The sequence below is a fragment of the Toxoplasma gondii genome, chromosome XII (assembly GCF_000006565.2).
Source record: "Toxoplasma gondii ME49 chromosome XII, whole genome shotgun sequence".
NCBI classification, from domain to species: domain Eukaryota; phylum Apicomplexa; class Conoidasida; order Eucoccidiorida; family Sarcocystidae; genus Toxoplasma; species Toxoplasma gondii.
Window position 1 is genome coordinate 1,606,316 of NC_031480.1, and position 21,290 is coordinate 1,627,605.

The 21,290-nt window shown below is 52.3% G+C and overlaps 2 protein-coding genes across 2 annotated transcripts; both read right to left on the reverse strand.

The window, feature by feature from the left end:
• Positions 1-68: 68 nt before the first annotated feature.
• Positions 69-10,121, reverse strand: TGME49_218300 (zinc finger (CCCH type) motif-containing protein). Its single transcript, XM_002370577.2, has 5 exons — positions 5,042-10,121; positions 4,646-4,778; positions 4,107-4,187; positions 3,592-3,686; positions 69-3,251 (listed from the first exon to the last, which is right to left on the reverse strand). The coding sequence occupies exons 1-5, from the start codon at positions 6,400-6,402 to the stop codon at positions 1,322-1,324; spliced, it is 3,600 nt and encodes a 1,199-aa protein (XP_002370618.1). The 5' UTR covers positions 6,403-10,121; the 3' UTR covers positions 69-1,321.
• A 195-nt stretch (positions 10,122-10,316) lies between these two features.
• Positions 10,317-18,042, reverse strand: TGME49_218290 (WD domain, G-beta repeat-containing protein; the record flags this gene model as incomplete). The annotated part of the gene is made up of 12 exons (XM_018779808.1): positions 10,317-10,819; positions 11,259-11,616; positions 12,213-12,367; positions 12,653-13,016; positions 13,218-13,529; positions 13,781-14,457; positions 14,912-15,271; positions 15,661-15,884; positions 16,023-16,305; positions 16,464-16,706; positions 17,205-17,441; positions 17,814-18,042. The coding sequence occupies 12 exons, from the start codon at positions 18,040-18,042 to the stop codon at positions 10,317-10,319; spliced, it is 3,945 nt and encodes a 1,314-aa protein (XP_018634837.1).
• Between the last annotated feature and the right edge of the window lie 3,248 nt (positions 18,043-21,290).

The window sequence follows — 21,290 nt, forward strand, 5'->3', positions numbered from 1 at the left end:
TGGAATGCTGCGGTACAGCGACACACTGTCGACCGCGGTATATACAAGGGTCTCTGTACCCGTTCGCACTGCAGACAGCTTAGCCGGCAACGGCATGCCTCGCGCATATGGGGGCGGCTTCGAAGTTCTAACAGTCGGATGATGGTAGTCGGAATGGCAGTTGCTTCACCGATACACGGGCAACACGGACGCTACGGTGATCGTTTCTCTGAAGTGCACTACTCTAACGTTTCTATGTCAAATTACTTTACAGAATGTGGCGTAGAAGCTGCCAAGTGCTCAGAGTTCTCGATCGCGGCGCATGTCTTGCCACTGCCGCCACACCGTGTGCTGCCACAACACTTAGGGACCAGGGATGAAGATGGCCACAGAATATTTGGCTGTTCCTACCGACTAGACCAACACGTCGCCCGGGCACAAAAACAACGTCATGGCACTTGAACAGCTCAGGAGACAACCTTGGTCTTATCTGGATTTGACTGTGCATGCATATTCATCCGGATGTGGAGACGCCCCTCGACCACTTTAAAACTCAGGAATGTGCACCCTCGCTGTCGCCGCAGTTCTCTTCAGACGTTCCCCCTAAAGTCACACAATGCGAGACCGGAGGGTTACATATATCAAACGTACATTTGGAGACTGCGGCAGAGACACTTTTGAAAGATGCGCACCGTGTCAGCGATTTTACGACTCGGAGGTACTGAAACAGGACAGTTGTGCTTGAGATCCAACGGAAAGGACTCTTCCAGAACATATCCTGTGATGAGATTAATTGGTCTCATCCCTCTACAACCTGCGTTCATAAGCATGAGCCGCAAACTACTGCTGCTGTGTCGTCTATATTTTCGGGGGGGTCCGGGTCACCGCTTGACCGAATCAGAACAACGGGGACACGAAGCACTCGAAGTGTGTTTGACACTCCCTCAAAATCGTCTAGCACAACACGCTGTAAGCACAGGACTCTTCCCAGCGAAGTTCTGACAAACAGCCAAATTGTTTTTCTAAGCGCAGTTGTCGCCTAAGCATGAGGCTCTCTTGCGATTTCTGGTTCTGCTGTAGAGGATAAAATCCCTCTCATGGACAGTGGACATTCTCCGCTCATCACCTCTTTGCCTCGAAGAGCAAAGCTGTTGTATGCGAAGCCACGAAGCGAAATGTGATATGATGCTACCGAAACGCTGCATCTGACCACGTAGTAGCAACAGGAGAGCCGCAGCCAGGTCACTGCCACAGGCGGGCCCCCCGCGTATTCTTCGGCGTTACATCACATTCGCGAGGGAAGCCAGTTGGTGATATAAACGTTGGTTTTCTCTGAAACCTCTCACTCGCTCTGTACACTGTTCTCCCTCCCGACGGTCGTGTTAACATCGGCCACCGGCTGCATCCTCGCTACGGGAGCAGCGTGGGTCGCCGCCGCAGGATACACTGGGTATGTCGACGTTGGCACATAATATGGCGAAATGGCTGCACCGGCGTTCCCAGGGAGGCCTGCAGGAGCAGGACCGGACGGGGTGACACATTGGCAAAAAGACGCTCCTGTTGCTACACCCGGTAGTGCGCACATGGCAAGTGGATGGTCCGCCGCGCCTGCCCTATCCACCATGCCAGCACCGCCGGCCGCCATCGTTAGCCCGGCCGCCGATAACAGAGACCCGAGAGATGCCCTGTCCATCGCTTCGGTTTGCCGAAGTCTATCGGTGACTCTCCCACACGCCGGATTGACCCAGTCAGAACCCTCAGTCCCTGGTGCAGAGGAGTCCCCGTGACACATTCCCGGCGTGTCTACACTGGGAGTCACTGAAGACCCGGGCATTGCACTGTACACCGCATTTGGCGTTGCGCCGGCCAACTGCCCCTGAGAATACTGCGTCGTAGACGCGAAGCTTCCCGGATCTCCGGCTCCCGCAGGGGCACCTGTCCCGATATCGGCTGTCGCCGCGCCGGCAGGATAGAGTGTTCCTGGTGCGGCGGGTGTATGCAAAACTGCTGAAGGCGTCGCTGTGTCCCTGCCTGGAGATCCGCGGGGGCTAGTGCCCGAGCAAGGCGGTGAGAAAGGCACGGCGCCATGACCACTGTACGACGTTTGTGGCGACGGCGTGGCTCCAGTTGTGCTCGGTGTCCTCGCTGAGAAGGCTCCTCCTGGAGGTGAGTACGGCCGTGACGTTTGTGTAAACGGAGCCGAAGCACATGCTGCTGTCCCCGATGAGTTCGGACCTGCAGTGGTGTAGGGTGCAGAAGGCACAGATGCCGAGTACGGAATGCCCCCTCCAGGGAAATTCGAGTTGTACGGTGCACCGAGGTACGGGTTCACACCCTGATACAAAGGAGTTCCCGCAACCTTCGCCGCCACTTCGAGATGCTGGTGCTGTTGGGCCACAGCAGCCGCCGCAACTGCTGCAGCTGCTGCGTGCAGACCACCACACGCCGCCAGATTTGCAGTGTAGTTCAAAGCGTAGGGGTAGGGTTGCTGTTGGAACGAACCGAAAGGCGTCACGCCCGGAGCCAGGCCATAGGACGCGCCCCCAGCTACACAGGGAACACCCACGGGCGCGCCTTTCAGAGCATCTGCTGTTGCTGCCGCCACAGCCGCCTGGTGCAGGTGGTGGTGCGCGTGGTGGTTGTCGAAGCGATGGCGATACTGGCCGTGGCGCTGACGCGCCCCTCGTCCTGGTCCGTGGTACTGACCATGCGCAGAGTGGAAGTGGCCATGTGGGCCTCCGCGACGTCCCCGTTTCTCGCTCTCGACCATCTCACCGCAGCCTCCTGGCGAAACTCCCCGGTGGGTCACACTCCCTCCATGCATTCCTTTGTACTTCCCGGCCTGCGAATGTCCTGGGCCACCTTGCTTCCCGGTGCTCACTCCTGTTTCAGAAGCTGACCCTGTCACTGTCGGTGGAATTTCGTCGCGACTCGACCTGCTGCCCTCATCGTTGGACCCCCGCCCCGAGGCAGCAGTGATCCTGAATTTGAGGCTCTCCCTTGAGTTACTTCTCGGTTTCCGCTCAACACAGGCAGCGGTGAAAGAGAAAAAGCGCGGGCGACCTTGATTTTCACACGCACTAGGCTGGCCTTGTCCGCTAAACGACACAGCACCCCCGTGGCTCCGTCCTCCAGAACCCAGCAGGGTCGTGCTTGTGGAAACCAGCTCCTGAATCGCTGCCGGAACGCGCCCAGTACGAAATTCGTCCAACAACTGTCGCATATCCAAATGGTGGCGGAGTGCGAACTTTTCCAGCTCAGTGTGGCGGTAGCTGCAATTCCACAACGCACCAGCTCATCAAGATGTGAGTGCGGGTCTCCTGACAATCTGGAAACCGAGGAAAACAGTCGGCCGAGCTCACAAGACAAGCTTGACATCACGCGGGACACACCTGTAGAAACAACGTTCGGTTAAAGCCGATGGAACACAAAGGCAAAAACGCAACGAAACGTTCAACAGTGACGCAGCATCCTCCACTTCCCTGCCGCGACAGGACGAAACACCTGATCTGCTATGTGCATGAGCCGCAGGCTAGTCCCATGACACCACACTACAGATGCCTGTGCAGCCACTGAACAGGCATCCGAGACGCACATGTGGGCGCCTCTTACTTTCTCTTGCGAAGTTCTTGGTTTCCATGTGCATGACGGCACGCTTTCCCAGCATCGCATCTTCCTTCTCGCATCCAGAACTTGCACAATTTTGTCTGAGAAATCGAAGGGAGTGGTGACAGAAAGCAGCGCAAGATTACAAAACCAACTGAGGCAATGCGTTATAGCTCACATACGTGTGTGTTCCCGATATCAACATGGAAACTGCCTAGTTCTTGCGAGGCCCTCTGAGGGCAAGACGTGAACCTTGAAGCTGAGCGAGAATCTAGCGTTCTCTGTAGCGCACCAGCAGCCCCTCTTTGGCGACTACCTCCTCTTGCAGCAAACAGTGGAGAAAAAAGGAGGATCCCTACGAAAAAACTGAAGAAAGGTGACGCATGGAGCCCCGATGCCTTCGGAAGCATCAGACAAACTCAGTCCTCGGACCCTAGGAAAACTGTGTCCATCGTCGAGAAACTCAAAATGATACGATCCAGACCAAACCACTTGCGAACTGGCTCATGTCCATCACTTACCTTGTAGTAGTCGGCTGTGGACCGGAGTTCCTCCTCGCCGTGTGCATATGGGCAAGAGGTTTCCAGCGGACAAGGCTTCCCCTGCGGACAAGTGTGCGTAACGCAGAGCTCACCAGGGCCACGCATGAGGAAGTACATCGCTCGATCTGTGTGGCACAACACAGGTCCGTTTGTACGTAGCTCAAAACGAAGACAACTCCGCGCACGAACAAGACCACCAATTCGTGTCGCTGACGTCGATACGCACCCGTTCCAAGTCAAATGGGGAGAATCACGAGCTAAACTTTACTCCGATGAACCGGTTTCGCTCTAAAAGTTTCAACAGCCCCGCCTTCGCACCAAAGAATTCTTTGTTCGCACACTTCTTCTGCTGACCATCCCCCTACTCTTCGGCAGGCCGCCAGCCATTCTTGCCCCGACAGAGCACGTGAGGATGACAAGCTGGAAAAGCCTACAGTGTCCTTGGTTGAGGAAATCACCGTCCCTGCGTAGAAGGAGAGCGCTTTTCTGTAACCAGGCCCGGTTTGTGACAAACTTACAAGACGGAAAGCCGTGCATAACTTCGTCTTCCACAGATTGGGCACATCGCGGAGTTCCTCCTCGGCGTGGGCGTACGAACATCGCGCCCCTTTGCGGCAAAGGCCTCGCATGTACTTGGGGCACAGCTTAATTCTGTGGACACGGAAAAGAGTCAGACACGTGTGTATTGAATTTAGAAACCCTAAACTTACTACACGCAAGATGGAGGGTGACGACACTATACCTCATTCGCTTGCCTCTCAGCCACGGCAAACATTTCACAAAACGCTGTTCACTCCACCCCCGCCCCCTCCCCCGACGCTTCTGCCGGTGTAATCGCCATGGTATTCATTCTACTTAGTGAAGGAAGATGAAAATTGACGACGTAAGCAGGTTCTTCTGCACAAAGCTCCTACCGGAAAAATTGATCTTCGATACGTCCGCCTTTCTTCTTGAAAGAGCCGTCGGTGAAATCACTCTGAGCTCTGCATCGATTTCCCACGCGACCGCCCTGTCCCAGCGTCCGTCCTGCACTGGGCGTCGTGAAACCGCTTGCTTCACTTTCTTCCTCTTTGTCTCTCTTCCCGTCATGAGGTCGATGGGTACTGTCTTGCACGGGTATCGCGTCCTTCAAACTTCGGCCGCCGCAGTCCCCTGGATCCTGCGCAGTGGACCCCGAAAAAGACTGGCTGCGGGATCCCCGTTCTCCTGCCACGCCCAACCGCCCTGGCACTTCCTTCTTGAAGGTTTCGTCGGCGCTCCTCCTGCTTCCACCTTGCTTCTTCACTGACACATACTCCTGCAACTCGGCATCTCCAGCACTGCCGCTACGCGACTTCGCATGCAGGCTGTCTTGTCTTGATCGCGTCTCAAAAACTGGCCTCGAGCCATTTGCTCCCTCCAACGCCGCACTCGAGCGTCCAGGGCCAGTCGCCGGGCCGGCGCCCTTGCCTCCTCGGTTGGACTTTTCTCCGAGGAAGTGACTCCGTCCCGGAAGCCCTCCTTTAACGTCGTTGCGTCCTCGGCGAGCCTTTCCATCATCTTTCCCAACTTTCGAGCCGGAAGCGTTGCTCGAGAGCGCAGTCACTGCGTCTGATGGGTCCCTGTCTTCGGTCCCGCGCTCCACCGCATACCCCGCCAGCTGGGCTTGCTGCTGCTGAAGGAGCATCTGCTCCTGAAGGATAACTTTCCTTTGAAGGTGAAGCACCTGAGCCTCCAGCCGTCTCTGCTCGAGAAGTCGGTCGCGTTCAAAACTCGTCATCGCGTCGCACGCGGACGGGGACTGCCTCGACAGCAGTCCAGTCTCCGTGCCGGGCGTCGAAGCCAACATATACGCGTCTTCCTCGTCTCCGTTTTGCACAGCTTCCATTGCTCGTGACGTACCAGAGGCGCAGAGTAGCGCGTTTACCGAAACTTCCCCCGGCTTCGAAGAGTTGACGGCCGAACCCGTAGCCCAGGTGTGCTCCGGCACAGGATCGGCATGTGGAGCCCCGGAAGCACTCACGTGCGACCCACCCAGAGCCACTTTCCCCATCCCCTTCGCTTCCTCTTCCTCACAAGGTGCGCACTTGGGATAGTTCCCCCGCTCGCTTCCAAGACGATCCGCGGCGTTCACAACCGGGGTTGTCACCCCTGCGCCACAGGCAGCCAGCTGTTCATACACAGGGGAAGTAGGAGCATTCCCACCGGCACGTTCAACCGCGCCTGTTTCCACGGAAGATCTGGTGATCTTGCCAGCACAAGATCCCTCAGGTGGCACCGCGACCCCACGTTCCATAACGGACTCGTCTTTTTAGTACGAAAGCTCGGAGCCAGCAGCGAGACGAAAAAAAGCTGCCAGGTGGACTGTCAAGAAGGAACGGAGAGACACGACGCACCGGTACGCGAAAGAAGCTGGCTGCTTCGACGATCGACTTGCGTCGGCAGTTCGAAAATCGCCAATTGGAGCAGGCCTCAAACACCGACCGCCACTACAGCACTTTTAGTAGTCGAAATGGTTCTATTTTCTTCCGAAAATTTCAACTTCAAAATTGCAGTAGCGCCGAGGATTCACTGTGCAAGATCTGGTGCCTGACAAAATCCCAGATCCCCAACGCCTGAAGTTCTCCCCGAGTCAGAAGATAAGCCGGCCTCGTTCGTTACGCATGCGCATTAAACTGAAGACTATCCTGGGACGGACAATGTACCATCGAGTGCTACAGTGAGTCCAAATCTTCACTAGGAAATCTCTTGAGCGAGACTTCGCCTGTGAAGACGTTCTTCTATGACGGCTCGGAGAAGTTTGCGCGCCACACGGTCGTAGACCCGTCCTCCCGTCGGATTCTAGCAACAGTCCCAGAGGACGGGACAGTGTTGAAAGGGCTGAAAGGGTTCACCGCAGAACACGCCACTACCGTTCTACAGCAACGTCAAAACCTTATCCGCCAGCCGTGATTTGAGAATGACACTTTGAGCGAACACCCGCCTAGCAAATACGCCGACGTTCAAAATCCAAAAACATCCGACCAGTGCCAGAGAACAGCCGGCCGAAGAAAAGAGGACACGCGGGAAAGAACTGGAAGAGAGGAGCAACAAGCCAAAGCGTAGCCCCTCCACATGCAACCTCTGGAATGTGTCGACTCTGGTCTTATGCATAAAAGGTCGGTTACTAGAGATGCTTGATACAATCCCTTTCCAAAAAGCAAGCACGAACTAGTGGAGAGCAAATGGCACAGCTGCGCCGTATTTGAACCGAAAGCAACATAGAGAACACCAAAATCGAACCCCTGCTGTTAACAAAAGGGATACCTTTGATCGCAAAGAGCTAACGCGTGGCGCTGTTCCACAAGCCCCTTCGTAGTCACAGAGTCCCCCAACAAAACTTCAAATGCGTGAGACGGCAGTCAAACGCACAGATGGTCTGTGACGCATTCGACTGGAGGGGGGTGCGCACACACACACAAGACGGCGACTACGAAAAGGACTGCACAAATGAGATGCACTTACAACTACAGGGCGCATTCAACAGACAGTGGCTTTCGCAACGGCCAAGAAGAAATCGAACACTCTGACAAAAAAACGTGGTTACGAATGGTCCATTCACTTCCAAGTGATGCACGAACAAGCCCGCCACAGATCGGGCAACAACAGAGACCGCTGCAGCAAAATAATCAGAACTTCCATCGGTCTTAGGTTGAAAAACATTCTTGCCTTGCGGTGACCAGACTTCGTGTTGTCTCTCAGTATCTACATTAAAAAACCTTCGGAAACACAAACGAGTGAAACGGCTGCCAAGTGGCAGAACTCCCTCGACAGAAGAGCAGAACGTACGAAAGTGGTCCTCTCACGACGCCCTCGCAAACGAACAGCACGTCAAGCTACGGAAAAGTTTTTCTTCATTCAGTCGGCTCCTGGAAAACAATCACGGCTGTCCACGATATCAAACAACGGGGAGCAAGAGCAAGCGTGTCCATCATCCCTCCACGCGGGGAAGATGCCGTACCGCTGTGTACAGGACCTGGATGGGGAGCAATTGCTCGAAGCAGGGAATGAATTCGCTTAGTTTCCTCTCGACGGCAGACGCCGAATCGAAACAAAAGCGCCCTCCTCAAAACTACACCAAGGCAGCGCTGGGTCTAACTGAAAGGGAAATTCCACAACTACGTAAAGCGCCAATTCCTCAACCCTGCGACGAGCCGCGGACGCGTGACGATGCTGCTCCCGCCCGCCGATCCCCAGGTCAGAGGGCCAGAAGTTTATCAACTTCACACTCCGAAATTTTCCTCAAGCAAAGGAAAACTGAAACGCGAAATTTGAGACAAGAACATTCGAGCTTTGATTCAGAGAATGCAAACAACTGCGCCGGAATCGCCTCCGCCGCCCACAGCGGTGAATTTCGACAAAACACGTGCTACAAAGTGGACTGTCCTGCGGGAGGAAGCACCACAAAGCTAGAAAGTGAAAAATACTGGTACGCACTACGTTGCAGTTCGTACGGCATGCACCAGATGAACGTGAGCTTTTCCGCCCTGGTCATATGCAACATGTCATTTGTTCTGTAGCAATCGGAGCACGCAACAGACACGGCGCATCTTGTGCGCTGGTCGCGCTCTGCAAGAGTTCTTTTCGCCAACCCTCTGGATCATACCGGGTGCACTCCCTCGCCCTGCCAGCGCAAAGTTGACGCGTCGATGGTCGCTCTCTGCCTAAAGGGCTAACTCTCCAGTTCGAGAAAGCCCCCGTTTCCTAGTCCCCGCGTCACACGTCTCCTCCCACGATCCGTGCGCTGCCGACAAACACCCCTGCCGGGATTCTGTGTCCACGGCATTCTACGGCACCGCCTTCGCCCGTCTTCTTGAAACCATTTTTTGCGAAACTGAAGCCAGCATATTTGCGCAGACCACAAGTATCCGTCCTTTAGAAACAGGTGTTTACACGGCGACAAATAGAAAACCCGCTGGGGCATGCATCTGTTGCGGCAGCTCGGGAAGGCCAACTTGTTGTTTGCTGCCATACTCACTTGAGAGGGGTTGCCCGTTGTAGTACGGCCAGCGAACGTCTTGAAAAAAGATGAAAGCACGCGGGAATCCAAGAGTATTACGCAGATAGAAGGTTTCCTTTGTCATCTTTGGGCGTGAAGGCTACATCATTCAGCTTATTCCGCGCGGTCTGTGCGGCGGATCGGGAGGCTGGTGTGAGGACCACTCGGGGGTACCGTTTGTTGTAGTTCAGCGGTGATAGCCGTTGGAGGCGAGAATGTCAACGGAAAAGGGTGGATAATCAAACTCGCTACTAACAAAACGAGAATGCGGAAACGCTTCGGTTGGTGTTTTCCCCGTGTCGTGTTCTACTAGCCCAGTGGGGGGAGAGACTGCGGTACACATTGGTGCGTTACCACTGCACATCGGAAACAACGTGTACGCCACTTTATCGAAACTAGGGTGGGCGGCAGTAGAAACTAGTAATCACGAGAATAAAAAAGTTCACTGACAAGGTGGTCGTACGAGTGGCACGCGTGCGAAGGATGGGCACTTCGGGCTCAGCCATGTAACAGTTCTTTCGTAGTTGCCGTGCTGGCGTTTTCCCGTGCCTAAGAAAGAGGTGGATATGTTTCCTTCTCGCACGAGGCTGCTGTTCAAAGTCAAGCCCAAACGTCAACGGGTTTTCTGTACATATCTAGCAAGTAGTAGAATGGAGAGCGGCCACGGCGGCATGAGACCATCGTGGGTTGGATACATGACCGGTGTTGTAGGTTCGCTGGTAGATGCAAGAATACCAATTCAGTTGGACAAGTAAGAACTCATCAGGGGGTAGATAAGACAACATGTCCCGTCATCGGCTGCTTCGTCTCACAGGCTTTGAAAGCTGGGGCGTCTGCAATTATGCACGTCGCCGTAGCACGCGTTCTCAGCGCTGAAGTGAATGCGTGGCAGCCAAGCCAACCCATCCTGGATGAGTGACGACTGTGCCACCGTGTAAGTCTTCCATTTTGAGTTGATAATTTCTCCTCTTGCGCACCCTGTGTGTTTATTGCATGTTTGGATCCGTGTGTCCTTTGATGTGCGAGAGAGGTACAACTCAACAGAAACAGAAGAACATCTCTGGTCATCTACTGATGATTGATGGGAGGTTGTAGGACTATAGCAGTGTTCGGATAACGAGAGAAACATGCGTTTTGAGGAAGACTGATTGCAAGCTTGAGGAAGAAATAGTCTAGGCGATGAAGTTTGTTTTACCACAAAGGGGACAGCATCTATCATACAGAATGAATTCCTCCGTCTTCTCTAGGTCGAAAGCGTGTGCGCAGCCCCCACAAACCACCAGTCTTCTGTTCCGTTGGCAAGGTCCAGTGTGGTGAAGGACATTGTGGCAACTCGATTCCTCTGAGGACGGCGGAGAGCCGTGTCCGTCCTGCCGTTCATCAGTCACGCGATTGCAACAGAAGAAGTATTGCGTGGACAAAAGACGAGAAACACGGGCATGGTCGAGAATGCAGACACAGTCGGATGGGAGCTCGCGTAACAGTGCAGCTCCCACTCGAAGAGGAGCAAAGGATCCTTCTGTGCCAGAAGTAGCAGTCACCCCGGCGGCCTTCATGAACGAGATGGTCGCTGCATTGGGGTCCGGGGTTCTTGCCTGTAGGTTGTTGCCTTTCTTCCCGTCAGGCAAGCGGCCCTCTTCCGTCAGAAAAGAAGCATGCTGTAGGTCGTGACCGCCTGACCGCAAAGCGCAGGGTCACTGCGTAGAACTGTGGCCATAACCGTGGCAGCTTTTGTGTCGAGAAGTGACAGCGCTACCAGTTGAATGGCAAAAGATACAAACGTGTCAGTTTCGGATGATAGGGCACTCCGGATAGTTCTCTATATAGGATAAGTTCTGCATATGTGTACGAAAGCACAGATTTGTCGCGAAGCAAGTGTATAAGCGCATCGATGTCCGCCAACGTCACCCACTCCAAACGTCTACTAGCGCGGGGAGGTAGAGAGGAGCCAACAGACAGAATGCTGTGAACTCGAGTCACAATGGAGTAGAGGCTGTGTGTTTGCAAATACAAGAAAACGTGACTGGTCAAGTGCTTTCGTGCCAGGGTACAAGGGAAATCTTGCGGATGTGTAAGGGAGAAGATGCCCCTGAGAAGGGATGGTCAGCTCTTACTTGAATGCGACATGTCCAATTTTCCGATCGCCGTGGAGTTGAGTATCGCTTTTGCTCGTTCATCATTCACTTCAGGTGGAGGGAGAAACTCGATGCAGCCGAGGACGGTGAAACCACCAAACTCCCTCAGTCTCAAGTGCCCACAGTTGTCACACGCCTCCGAGGCTATGAAAGGCACTCGTTCGTCGTTCAGGAGAGGCACAACCGCATGGCACCAAGAACAAGTCTCTTCCAAGACCCGCTTGTTCTCCGTGGACCGGGGGCTGCTTTTGAGGATCATGGTGAGGGAGTCGATCGTTTCCTGAAGCCGACCAGGAATTCGTAGTCGATGAAGACTCTGGCAAGCGAGTCTGCCAATCTGACGGCAAGCAGGTGCGACACGATCGGCAGACGGTCCAACCTGGACTCAGGTTTTCAAAATCATACGCCCTTAAGGTTATTCCATATCGGATATGTTCTAGGCGCAATATCTGACGTACTTTTATCACTCGGCTTGACAGACAGAGGAAACTACCACCCATATCTTCCTGCACAAGAGATGAAGCTTGGTTCACCTGGTGACACACCAAACTTACACATACTGCTTTAGTCGTAAAGAACTATTTTTGTGGAAGGCATGCTGTCAACCGAAATATGCATTGGAATTTTGTTTTTCTCTGAAATGAACGAGCCAGCGAGCTTCGTTGTCAGGGGACATTCTTGCTTCTTTGGCGAAGACCCATCGCTTACGAAACCAGAGAATGAGTATGCATTGGAATTTTGTTTTTCTCTGAAATGAACGAGCCAGCGAGCTTCGTTGTCAGGGGACATTCTTGCTTCTTTGGCGAAGACCCATCGCTTACGAAACCAGAGAATGAGGACTCTGCGGTAGAGGTCAAAGCACGAATCAGTGCCGCGCATACATCTGCCCTCACTTTTGGGTTCCCTCTGTAATCTGATGCTTCCATATGTTACCTTGTATGCACCAACTGTTAGCGATGTTTCTGCTAGCGCGAAGAGTACTTCCACCTGGCTCACGCCAGGGACGGGTCCTCCCTTCTCCAGCAGCGGCGACACCAAGCCCAGTATGGAACGGCCTAAATCTCCAGTGAGACAACTCGACAGTTTTTCTTCAGATGGCATCCAACGGATGGCCCCTCCGAACACTCTCATCGAATGGACCTCGCCGGCAATAGACTTGCGTTTGGAGTGTTCGCTGCCCGTTGTGCTGCAACAGAGAGGCGGTCGGGGCTGAATATTTTCTTGCATGTCGGCGCAATCCAGAACTGCTGGAGCAGTGGCGCAGTTCCAGAGGAAAGCCGCAGCATTGAACACGATTTCTGCTCTTGGTGCACTGCTTCGCTGCTCCCGAGAACCCCCAAATAACTTGTCTGTTGTTCCGAAAGGAAATATGCCGTCCTTTCGGCGCAGCACAACATGGTATGCTAAGTATATTTCTGCGAGTTTTCGAAAAGTACAGAATAGGAACAGCGAAAGTGGCGTGGAAGGATGACCACAGAGACTACTGATTCCTCTTACACTCGCCCCTGAGTTGCTGTCTGAACCCTGCAGTATCTCTCTCGCACATGCCCAACAGCGTCTAGAAGTTTCCAGGTATCTTCTTTCGTCCAGGCAAATCTTCAGAAGCTTGAGCTGAAGACCAAGTGCCAGGTCCGGCCTGCCAGCTTTCTTCAATGCAGAAGTGGCTTCGTCGAACCTATCCGATCGGACTAGATAGTCAGCCCAGGGAATATGCACGTCGTCCGTCACCACAGGTTGCTGCACGTCCACAGAAAGAATGTCAAGAAGAGCCTGCGAGATGCAAGACATGGAGATAGCGTTGGCTATCCTGGACGGCGGGGAATCTTAAGCTACCTGGAACGCTTCCAAAATACCTCAACAAACGGGGGAAAAATTAGTGACCCCGAACTAAAAGGCTGAACTAAACTCGTGGAGTTTCTGTCTCAAGCACATTCGTACCTGGTTGGCGAACAGGAATGCCTCTTCCCATCGGCCGTGCTCAACAAGGAGACGAGCCATCAGCTTCTTGTCGCCAAGCTTTTGTGAGGCCTCTCTTGCGAATGCAAAGTGCCGGTGTTTCTTGAAGACAGCGAACGCTGCACGAAGGATGTTCTCCGCATCAGCGGCAGGGAGCTCTCTCCTCACAATGGAGATGATTTTATCTAGAGCTCCGGTCCGCCCATATAGTTCCACGGCACGTCGTAACTGTTTCGCCTTCGCGTACACCTCGGCAGCGAAGATCAGGTCATCTTTCTCCTCCTCTGTTGCTGTCTAAATGTGAAACAGATGACACACTCGCACGCCACAGTTTGTCTCTTCGGACAAAATGAATAAATCCTGACTTCGTAACCGTGTGACGTTTCACAATAACTGCATCTCAGCACCTGCTAAGCTTCTCCGAGGTCGCTTCAGACAGGACAGAACTCCAAACCGACGCTCGCACTCGAGTGTACACGAAGAAGCGTCATAATCAACAACACGAGCAATTATGCAGGGACCCGGATGGTGGCTTGTTTTCTCACCTGCTGCGCCACCACTTGCTCTTTTTGGTTCAGATTTGTGGTGTTTGTAGTCGACCGCTGGTTCTGAGTTTCCGGCGTGCAGTTCTCGTGATTCCCCCCCAAGGCCGGCGGATCCTTGGCGGTCGGGAGCCTGGTGAGCGTTGGCTCCCTACATCCGGCAGACACGGCACCCTCGTCGACCGTTTGTGCCCACTTTTTTGCATCTTCCCATCTCCGCAATTCAGTAAACATCTCCACAGCTAAATGTGCCTGGCCGGCATTCACCCAGTGCAGAGCGGCGTCGTCAAAATTGCCTTGGTAGGCCGCCACGTAGGCTGCAGCGTTGTGGGCTTGTTCTACTGGTGACAACTTGTGCGCTGTCGAAGAAGAGTTTTGAATTTTCTGGACGAGTGTGATGCCTCGAAAGTCTCGCAGTCGTGTGAACGCTTTTGCTGCGTAGGCGAAATCGAGGTTGGCTAAAGCAGACAGAGCAAGAGATAGCCAATCGGAGGCGGTGACCCCCAGACAAGCGACTTCGTACGCAGCAGCGAAATTTTTCATACCAATGTACGGGTATAGCGAGGCTGATTGAGGAAAGTTGCACGTCTGAATAGACTGCGACTTTAAACAGTAAATCTTCGATCCGCGAAAACCAACGACCAAGCCCTGCAGTCGTTGGCTCCGTGGCTTCAGCGTTCCTGAACACAAGTTCGGGCAGGGATCAGACATCCTGGAGACAGAAAGAATTTCTCTACCGAAAGAAGACCGATGATCACTTGATTGATGAACCACACTCATTTAAAACTTGCCTTGCTCTTGACGGACATATGTGCGTGTCACAATGTGTTCTACATATATACTGTGAAGAACGAGTTTTGAAGTGACGAGAGCATTCGCCATGTGCCGTTATTGTCGTCTTTAAGTAAGAGGCTTTACTGGTGCAACAGGTCGGAAGCGGCAGCAACTTTGCAGAGAGTTGCTTCACCGCGCCTATCTGTAGTCATGCAGTTAGCTGTAATCTGTGGAGGAAAAACAATCACACTTCAGGTTGTCTGAGGACGTCAGAGCCAATTTTTATTTTGGCACGACACCTCTGGGGTGTGTTACAGCAGCAAGGCTTTAGACCTAATGATGAAATTTTTCAATGCTTACTGTGCCTGACCGATAGAGTATTGTTGCCTGTGTAAGCAAGCATGTCGTCCATGACGAGATTCCATGCAACTGACGTGACATTTGATTCTGTGTAGAGCACCTCCTTGGTGGCTAGGTCATAAACGGTCAAGCGCTGGGTGGAATCCACCGCCGCGAGTTTTGTTCGTTGCAACGAGATGTCAAGGCAAGCGATGGAATGCGTCTGCTTCACGAGGGTCACCGGAATAGGGTTGTTCGTGAAAATCTCGACAACTTGGCCGTTCTTAAGTCCCGCAAGGATGCCTTCCGACGCAGGAGGGCCGCCGACGACTTTTATGTATCTGATCACCGATCCCAGGTTCCACTCTCGCTCAAAGGTGCCTGCAACGAGACTCTGGAGCAGGACACAACCAATATCAAATACACGGTATCTACTAGATATACATATGCCCTCTCCTTGGAAACCGCCGCGGTCGTTGTCCATACCCACGTCTCAATACAGACGACCGCTGTGACCGAATTTGCGTTATGGCAGGGCTACGAAACGAACGAGTTTAATGAAAAGTGAAACACAGTCGGTTTCAAAGTTTCCTTAACGGGACGTACAGAGCGGACACGGGGTCACGACACAAACAAAATCAACACACAGCTTGTAAAGTATCCTGCCTACTTTAATGAACTTGTTAGTTCGATTGGAGCCGCACCACTGTGAACACAAGTGACCGTCGAATACAGTGGCATGCTCTTGAGAGTGCCGCTACAGGTCTTACCCGCCAGAGAGTAGAGCTGCAGCTTCGCTTTCGTGCATCGGACGAGGTAGGATGACGTGACCAGCATCAGGGAGCAGTCGAAAGCATGCTTTATCCTGGCAGTTTCTCGGTACCTCATGTCATCCGGATTTCTTTGGTCTGCGGAGTAGAGGACAACTTCTCCTGGTAGAAGGATCGCAAGCGATTCCTTGAAAACTGCAACCTTTTTAACCAAACTTCGGCACCTACCGAGAACACCAAGCCACAACACTTCACCTGGATGGTTTTCTTTCTGCGTATCCCTGGCATCCACCACACAGGAGCAAAGTGGGAAATACTTTGAGCCGCCAAAGTCGAGGTTCACGTCTTTGTGGGTGACCTACCGTATACGCACGCTTTGTTCCAGCTGCATGTGCTGAACAACAACGTCAGTGAGTCTTTCACGATGTGCATAACGGTCTTGATACAAAGCGTGAACAACTGGGAAGGTGACGTTGTACATGTGCAACTCTCCAGCATTACTTCCAGCAATAATCTGCGAAGAGTTGGGATGAACTGCACATGCCCACACCCAGTCCTGCAACTGGCCGATTGTCCCGAGGCGAACTCCGTCGTGACTCCATATGGAGATCGATCCGTTCGACCCTCCGACCAGGAAGAAGTTGCCTGCAAACGCACTCCCACAAAAGCGAGGTGTCCTCTGTTGCCTACAAAGCTACGGATCCAGGACATTTGGACAGACGAAAGTAACGATGCTGATGCTCGTTGCAGAGAGCAGACGCCGCTAGTCATGTACGTGATCGAGTTGCAGAGATTCTCCGTACCACTCGGTGCAAAAGAAATAGACAGGGGATCACAATCCAGAGCCTGTGACGGTAAGCAGGCCTCTCCTGTTTCGCGGTAGAAGACAAGTTCAGGACAGAACGTGCCAACAGCAAGGAAGATTGAAAAGCTCTCCTCATTTTGTTGGGGACTCCATGCCAGTGTCCACACCGGGGCACTCAATGCCACGTTCCACTTTTCTGCTCCCGTGGTATCTCGAACAGAAACAATTCCGCTGAAGAGGCCTGCCAACGCACACGTAACACACATAGTATGTGTGGAGACCTAGAAGCAAGAGCGTGCACAATCATAAACTCAACATACACAGTCTGCTTTCGCCATTGCGACTAGGCACGCTACACACGCTGCCACCAAAGACAAAGTTGTCATGGTCAGAGGTGCTACTCGACAGAATAAGATATTCGTATGTGAGAGGTCGCACCATCTTTTAAACCGTGTGTTTCTTCTTCCAGGTGTCACAAATTTAGTCGTGCTTAGAAAATCACTTTACGCTGTCCGACTGGCCCCGCCATGCGTCGATGAAACTCGTCTGTGTGTACGGGGGCCTGCAAGAGGTTCGTTCTCAGACCAGCTTCCTTTTGCTCCTCTGCAGTTCGACACTCCGGTTACGCTGGAGTGCTTCTAGCGCATTCTTTGCAGTCGACGTGCAATGACTTTTCCGAAGAAGAGGCTTTTTTCCCTCTGTGCTACAATGCTTGTGTCTTATTCGTCCGTCTCCCTACCTATGGCTAGGTGATTGCCATTGGGAGTCCAATCCATACAACAAGCCCTGGCTGGGAGTTTCTGCTTGCCAACAGAACAGACTTCAGGGGACCAGAGACCAAAGTCGACCGATGTTGCACTCGCGAGCTGCAGAGTTACGGGATTGAACGCGAGGCACTGGATGCTGTCGCTATGGCTGTACTTGCGCCATCCTGCACCTGGTGAAGTCCAGACTATGACGGTTCTGTCGGCGCCCCCTGCATAAAGCAGCCAAAGTGAGGTTTCTTCTTCATCAGCTGCTCAGAAGGGGTTCCCTTTTACGAATGTCGTGACCAGCTGGGAGCGTTGCTACAACGGATCATTGTGGTTGGAATGAAGTTGTGAACTGATTGGCTTTTATGCCGACCTTTCCGCCGAAAGGATATGCTGTGGTGCGGACGCGTGCGAAGACCAGCAATTTCTGATAAGATTTATCAGCATCGTGTTATGCTCTGCGCCAAACTGTTTTTTTTCGAGGTTGTCTATGCCGATCGTCTTCCTAAAGGGATACCTCGTAGGATAGTACTTCAAGCGATGTGGTTTCAGAACGTGCCAAATCATTATCGATCCAAACTCGGTAGTGACATTACCTGAGGCGAATAGCTTGCCTGTTTTGTTGTACGTCACAACGTAAACAGTGTCCTTGTGCGCTTTGAGAGTCTGGAGGACCTTCGCATCCACAGGGTCGTAGACTAGCAGGCAGCTGCCAACAGCAACCAGAAGGCGAGAACCATCCGGGCTGAAGGCGACGCTCCAAATGACGCTCGGCGAACCGTCGCGACTCGACACGGTTTCGTACCACAGTCTCCGAGTTTCCATCTTTCCACTTTTCCAGAGGAAACAGAGAGAACAATTTACTAACTGAATTTGGCGCACGACCAGTTCTCACACGAGATCAACAAGTCGTCACCGAAGACTCCCGAACAGTGCATTAAGCTAGAGGGATAGTTTATCTTGTATACAAGTCACGGCTTGTTTTAGTCCAGGAATTCCCCCCTTTCCCTGACAGCGACGCGAACATTTCTCGCTCGTGTACGAAGCGAAGTTCTGATGGTGACAGTGTTGGTGGCACTCCTCATCTCGGTAAAGTCGAGGCCAGCGCGGTTTCAGTACTGGCGATGGTGCAGGCTTCATACACTCGGCAAACACCTCCCAGCGAAACTGGGTCTACGTGCCCGGGTATTTGCGTATCAGTGCCATTGATGCTGCCGCTTGCTGATGGCGCCTACGAAAGTACCGACAGTACATTTTCGCTAGCAACCTGGAGTGGTGCCACGAGTGTGTGGGACTCTGCAGACATGCAGCCCTCGGTATTTATTATCTTCGGTAGCGACGGCCTGCGCGAGGTTGTACCAGTACATTCGTCGTTTGTAAAAGGGCTTCTGAGGTCTCAGCAAGTTAGAGAGCACGTAGTGACTGATGGACGACATAGGCGGGTGTCCGCGGAGCTAAAGTCGAGTGAGCGAGGGAGGGGGGGGGGGGCATGATCAGAATGCACTCTGCTTATTGGGAAGCACTTTCAATCAGGACAATATTTCTCTGTTGCTGGTGTCGCAGTTGTTACGTACTGAGTGTTTGGCACACAACCAATACTTTTAAAAAATCGGAAATCTTACGGAACGGAAAATGCTGCGTTCGCCATCAAGAGGTCCTGCGGTTAGGCATATGTACGCACCGCAGTTGTCGTTGTGTTCGTCTGCACCTGGAAAAAAACAAGATTCGTCAGGCGGCATTGGAGGAAGAAGACTGTGTCAAAGAAGGACGCACGCAGGGCGGCAAAACTGCGACAACTCATTGACCTAATACTCAATAGTAGTTCCGTGTGGTGCAGAGCTTGCAGACAACGATCTGCCTCAATCTCTAGCTGTCTGCGAAGGTTGATTTTAGCTATGGATTGTAATTCTATTAAGGGTTCTCTAGTATGGGCACATCACATGATTACTGCCGGACTTTTAGGATACCAGACTGATTTGATAAAGCAAAGTAGATGACTCAATACAAGTCAACCGGTTCGTAACACGACCTCAGACCGTACCTGAATGGTATGAAAATCATTGTCCGATAACTGTCGTCGTGTGTCAGCTTTCGATAGCAATTTACAAAGCTCACAAATTAAGAACTCGCTTGTGTGAGCAAGAGGCAATCTGTTTATGCCTTCTCTATTGGAAAATCGGGTGTGATCCCTACCACAGAAGCCAAACTCGAAACCTGACAAAAAACTCCTTGTACTTACCTGTTCTCTTTTTTTCCGTGAGAGATTGTCTGGCGACGTACAAGCACAAACCACATCCACGACACGTGGTAAATCTTGATCTGGGATGCATCTTGCTTGCTTGCAGCTCAGTGACCCTTGAGTACGATAACTTCTGTACGCGTGAGCCGCCGAGAAAAATCTCCCTCTTCCAAGGCTGTTGTGGCCAAAGAGTAGTGTCGAATCGAAACGCCGTCGAGACACCTCATGCAATGTAAGCAGAATTCTACAATCAGCCGTCTTGAATGTATATACGTATGTATACCACACAAATTATACTGCCCACCGGGCAAAAGCTTCATCCAAAATTAAAGGGCGCTCACGGGCACGTAGTAATTTGCCCTAATTCGGTCACATGCTTTTCCCTCTCTTGCAAGCAACAAGACAAATCTATCACAGTTAAACAAACGTGTGACACCGCGCTCGCAGCCACAGATATCTGATAGGGTCCTGAAGACGCTCAAAGTCTCACTTCGGCTCCAGAAACGTTTCTTGAGGATTTATCAAAGGGAAATTATTTGGAGTAACGACGAGCAACTGGAATGACACAGAAATTTCCAGTATAGAGCCCTATGTGCACGCAGCCTTTCGAGCGCAACGGCTGTCATTTTCCTACCACCTAGATGTTTCTGGACGAAGCAGCCAGCAACATGGAATATGGAGTGGACGGCAAGTTACAAGCAACAAAACTGGCGGAGCCGACATGGAGCCCAGTCAAGCGCTTTCACGAGGTGGCCCCTTCGTTAGGGCCAAGTCACAAAGTCTCTTCTCGCGGAAGATATTGTGATCCCTACACTCTGGATAACGAAACACTTGTCGCTGCAAATTACACACTGGTTCACGTCTCTCTAAAATTGCATGGAACTTGCTTTCTGCATGTACACCCTTCTGTTCGTTGGCTAAAATGATTACAGCGTCTGTGGGTCCAGCCTTGAGTCTAGGGGGGCAAGTCTTGAGTTCGAGCCGCTTCCTGGCAACTGGTATTAGAATAGATTCAGCCTACTTCCGCATATACTGCATCTGTGCACTACAACTAATTTTTGTTGTGTCGTATCTCAGTGGGACAACACAGTAAACCTACTAGGAATGATTTCGAAGCACCGTACACAGGACGCCTCTAGGCTGTCGGGGGACTGGTCACTGAAGATAGGTAACATAGGGGCAATGCTCCGTATGTTTTGTGATGCGTGTTCCTCATTACCGACGATTGCACGGAACAGCAGAAGGGGAGCACTGCGCGCTACCAAGAGGAACAAGTGGACAGATGCGCAAGAAACCGCCGACGAGAGAGAAATACGCATCCTGTTCATCACGGAAACCCGAGGTGTTTCTGGGACGGCAGTGTACGAGTTCTTTGTGTGGTTGTCATCCGCTCAGTGCACCGAGTTTAAAATACGTATTGAAAATAGTTGCTTCTAACAACTGAAGCCTTCCGTTGATTTCTGTAGACGTATCACCGATGAAGGCGACCGCATGGCAGGTGAAAATGGGGCATTTGGTGGTGCTATTGCTCGCTTTTACAGCATTCGTTTCTGATCTTTGGAGTCCTTCTGTTCCCCATCCGATCATTCCCTGGGAATTACGCAGCTCAGCTGCAGTTTCCGACCCTGAGAATGTGCACTCACCGAAACCTTCCAATAAGTGGAGGCTAAACAATAAAGTCATTTTTTTTATCAGATGACGTGCAACTCGGTCCATGCAGACACGGCAGATGGATTTCTTGCCACCGCATGCACAGCGAGTGAAAACATTTTACCACTGCAAGAGTTGCGCAGGAAAAGTAGAGACAAACCTCTCTCACACGTCACTTGTCGTT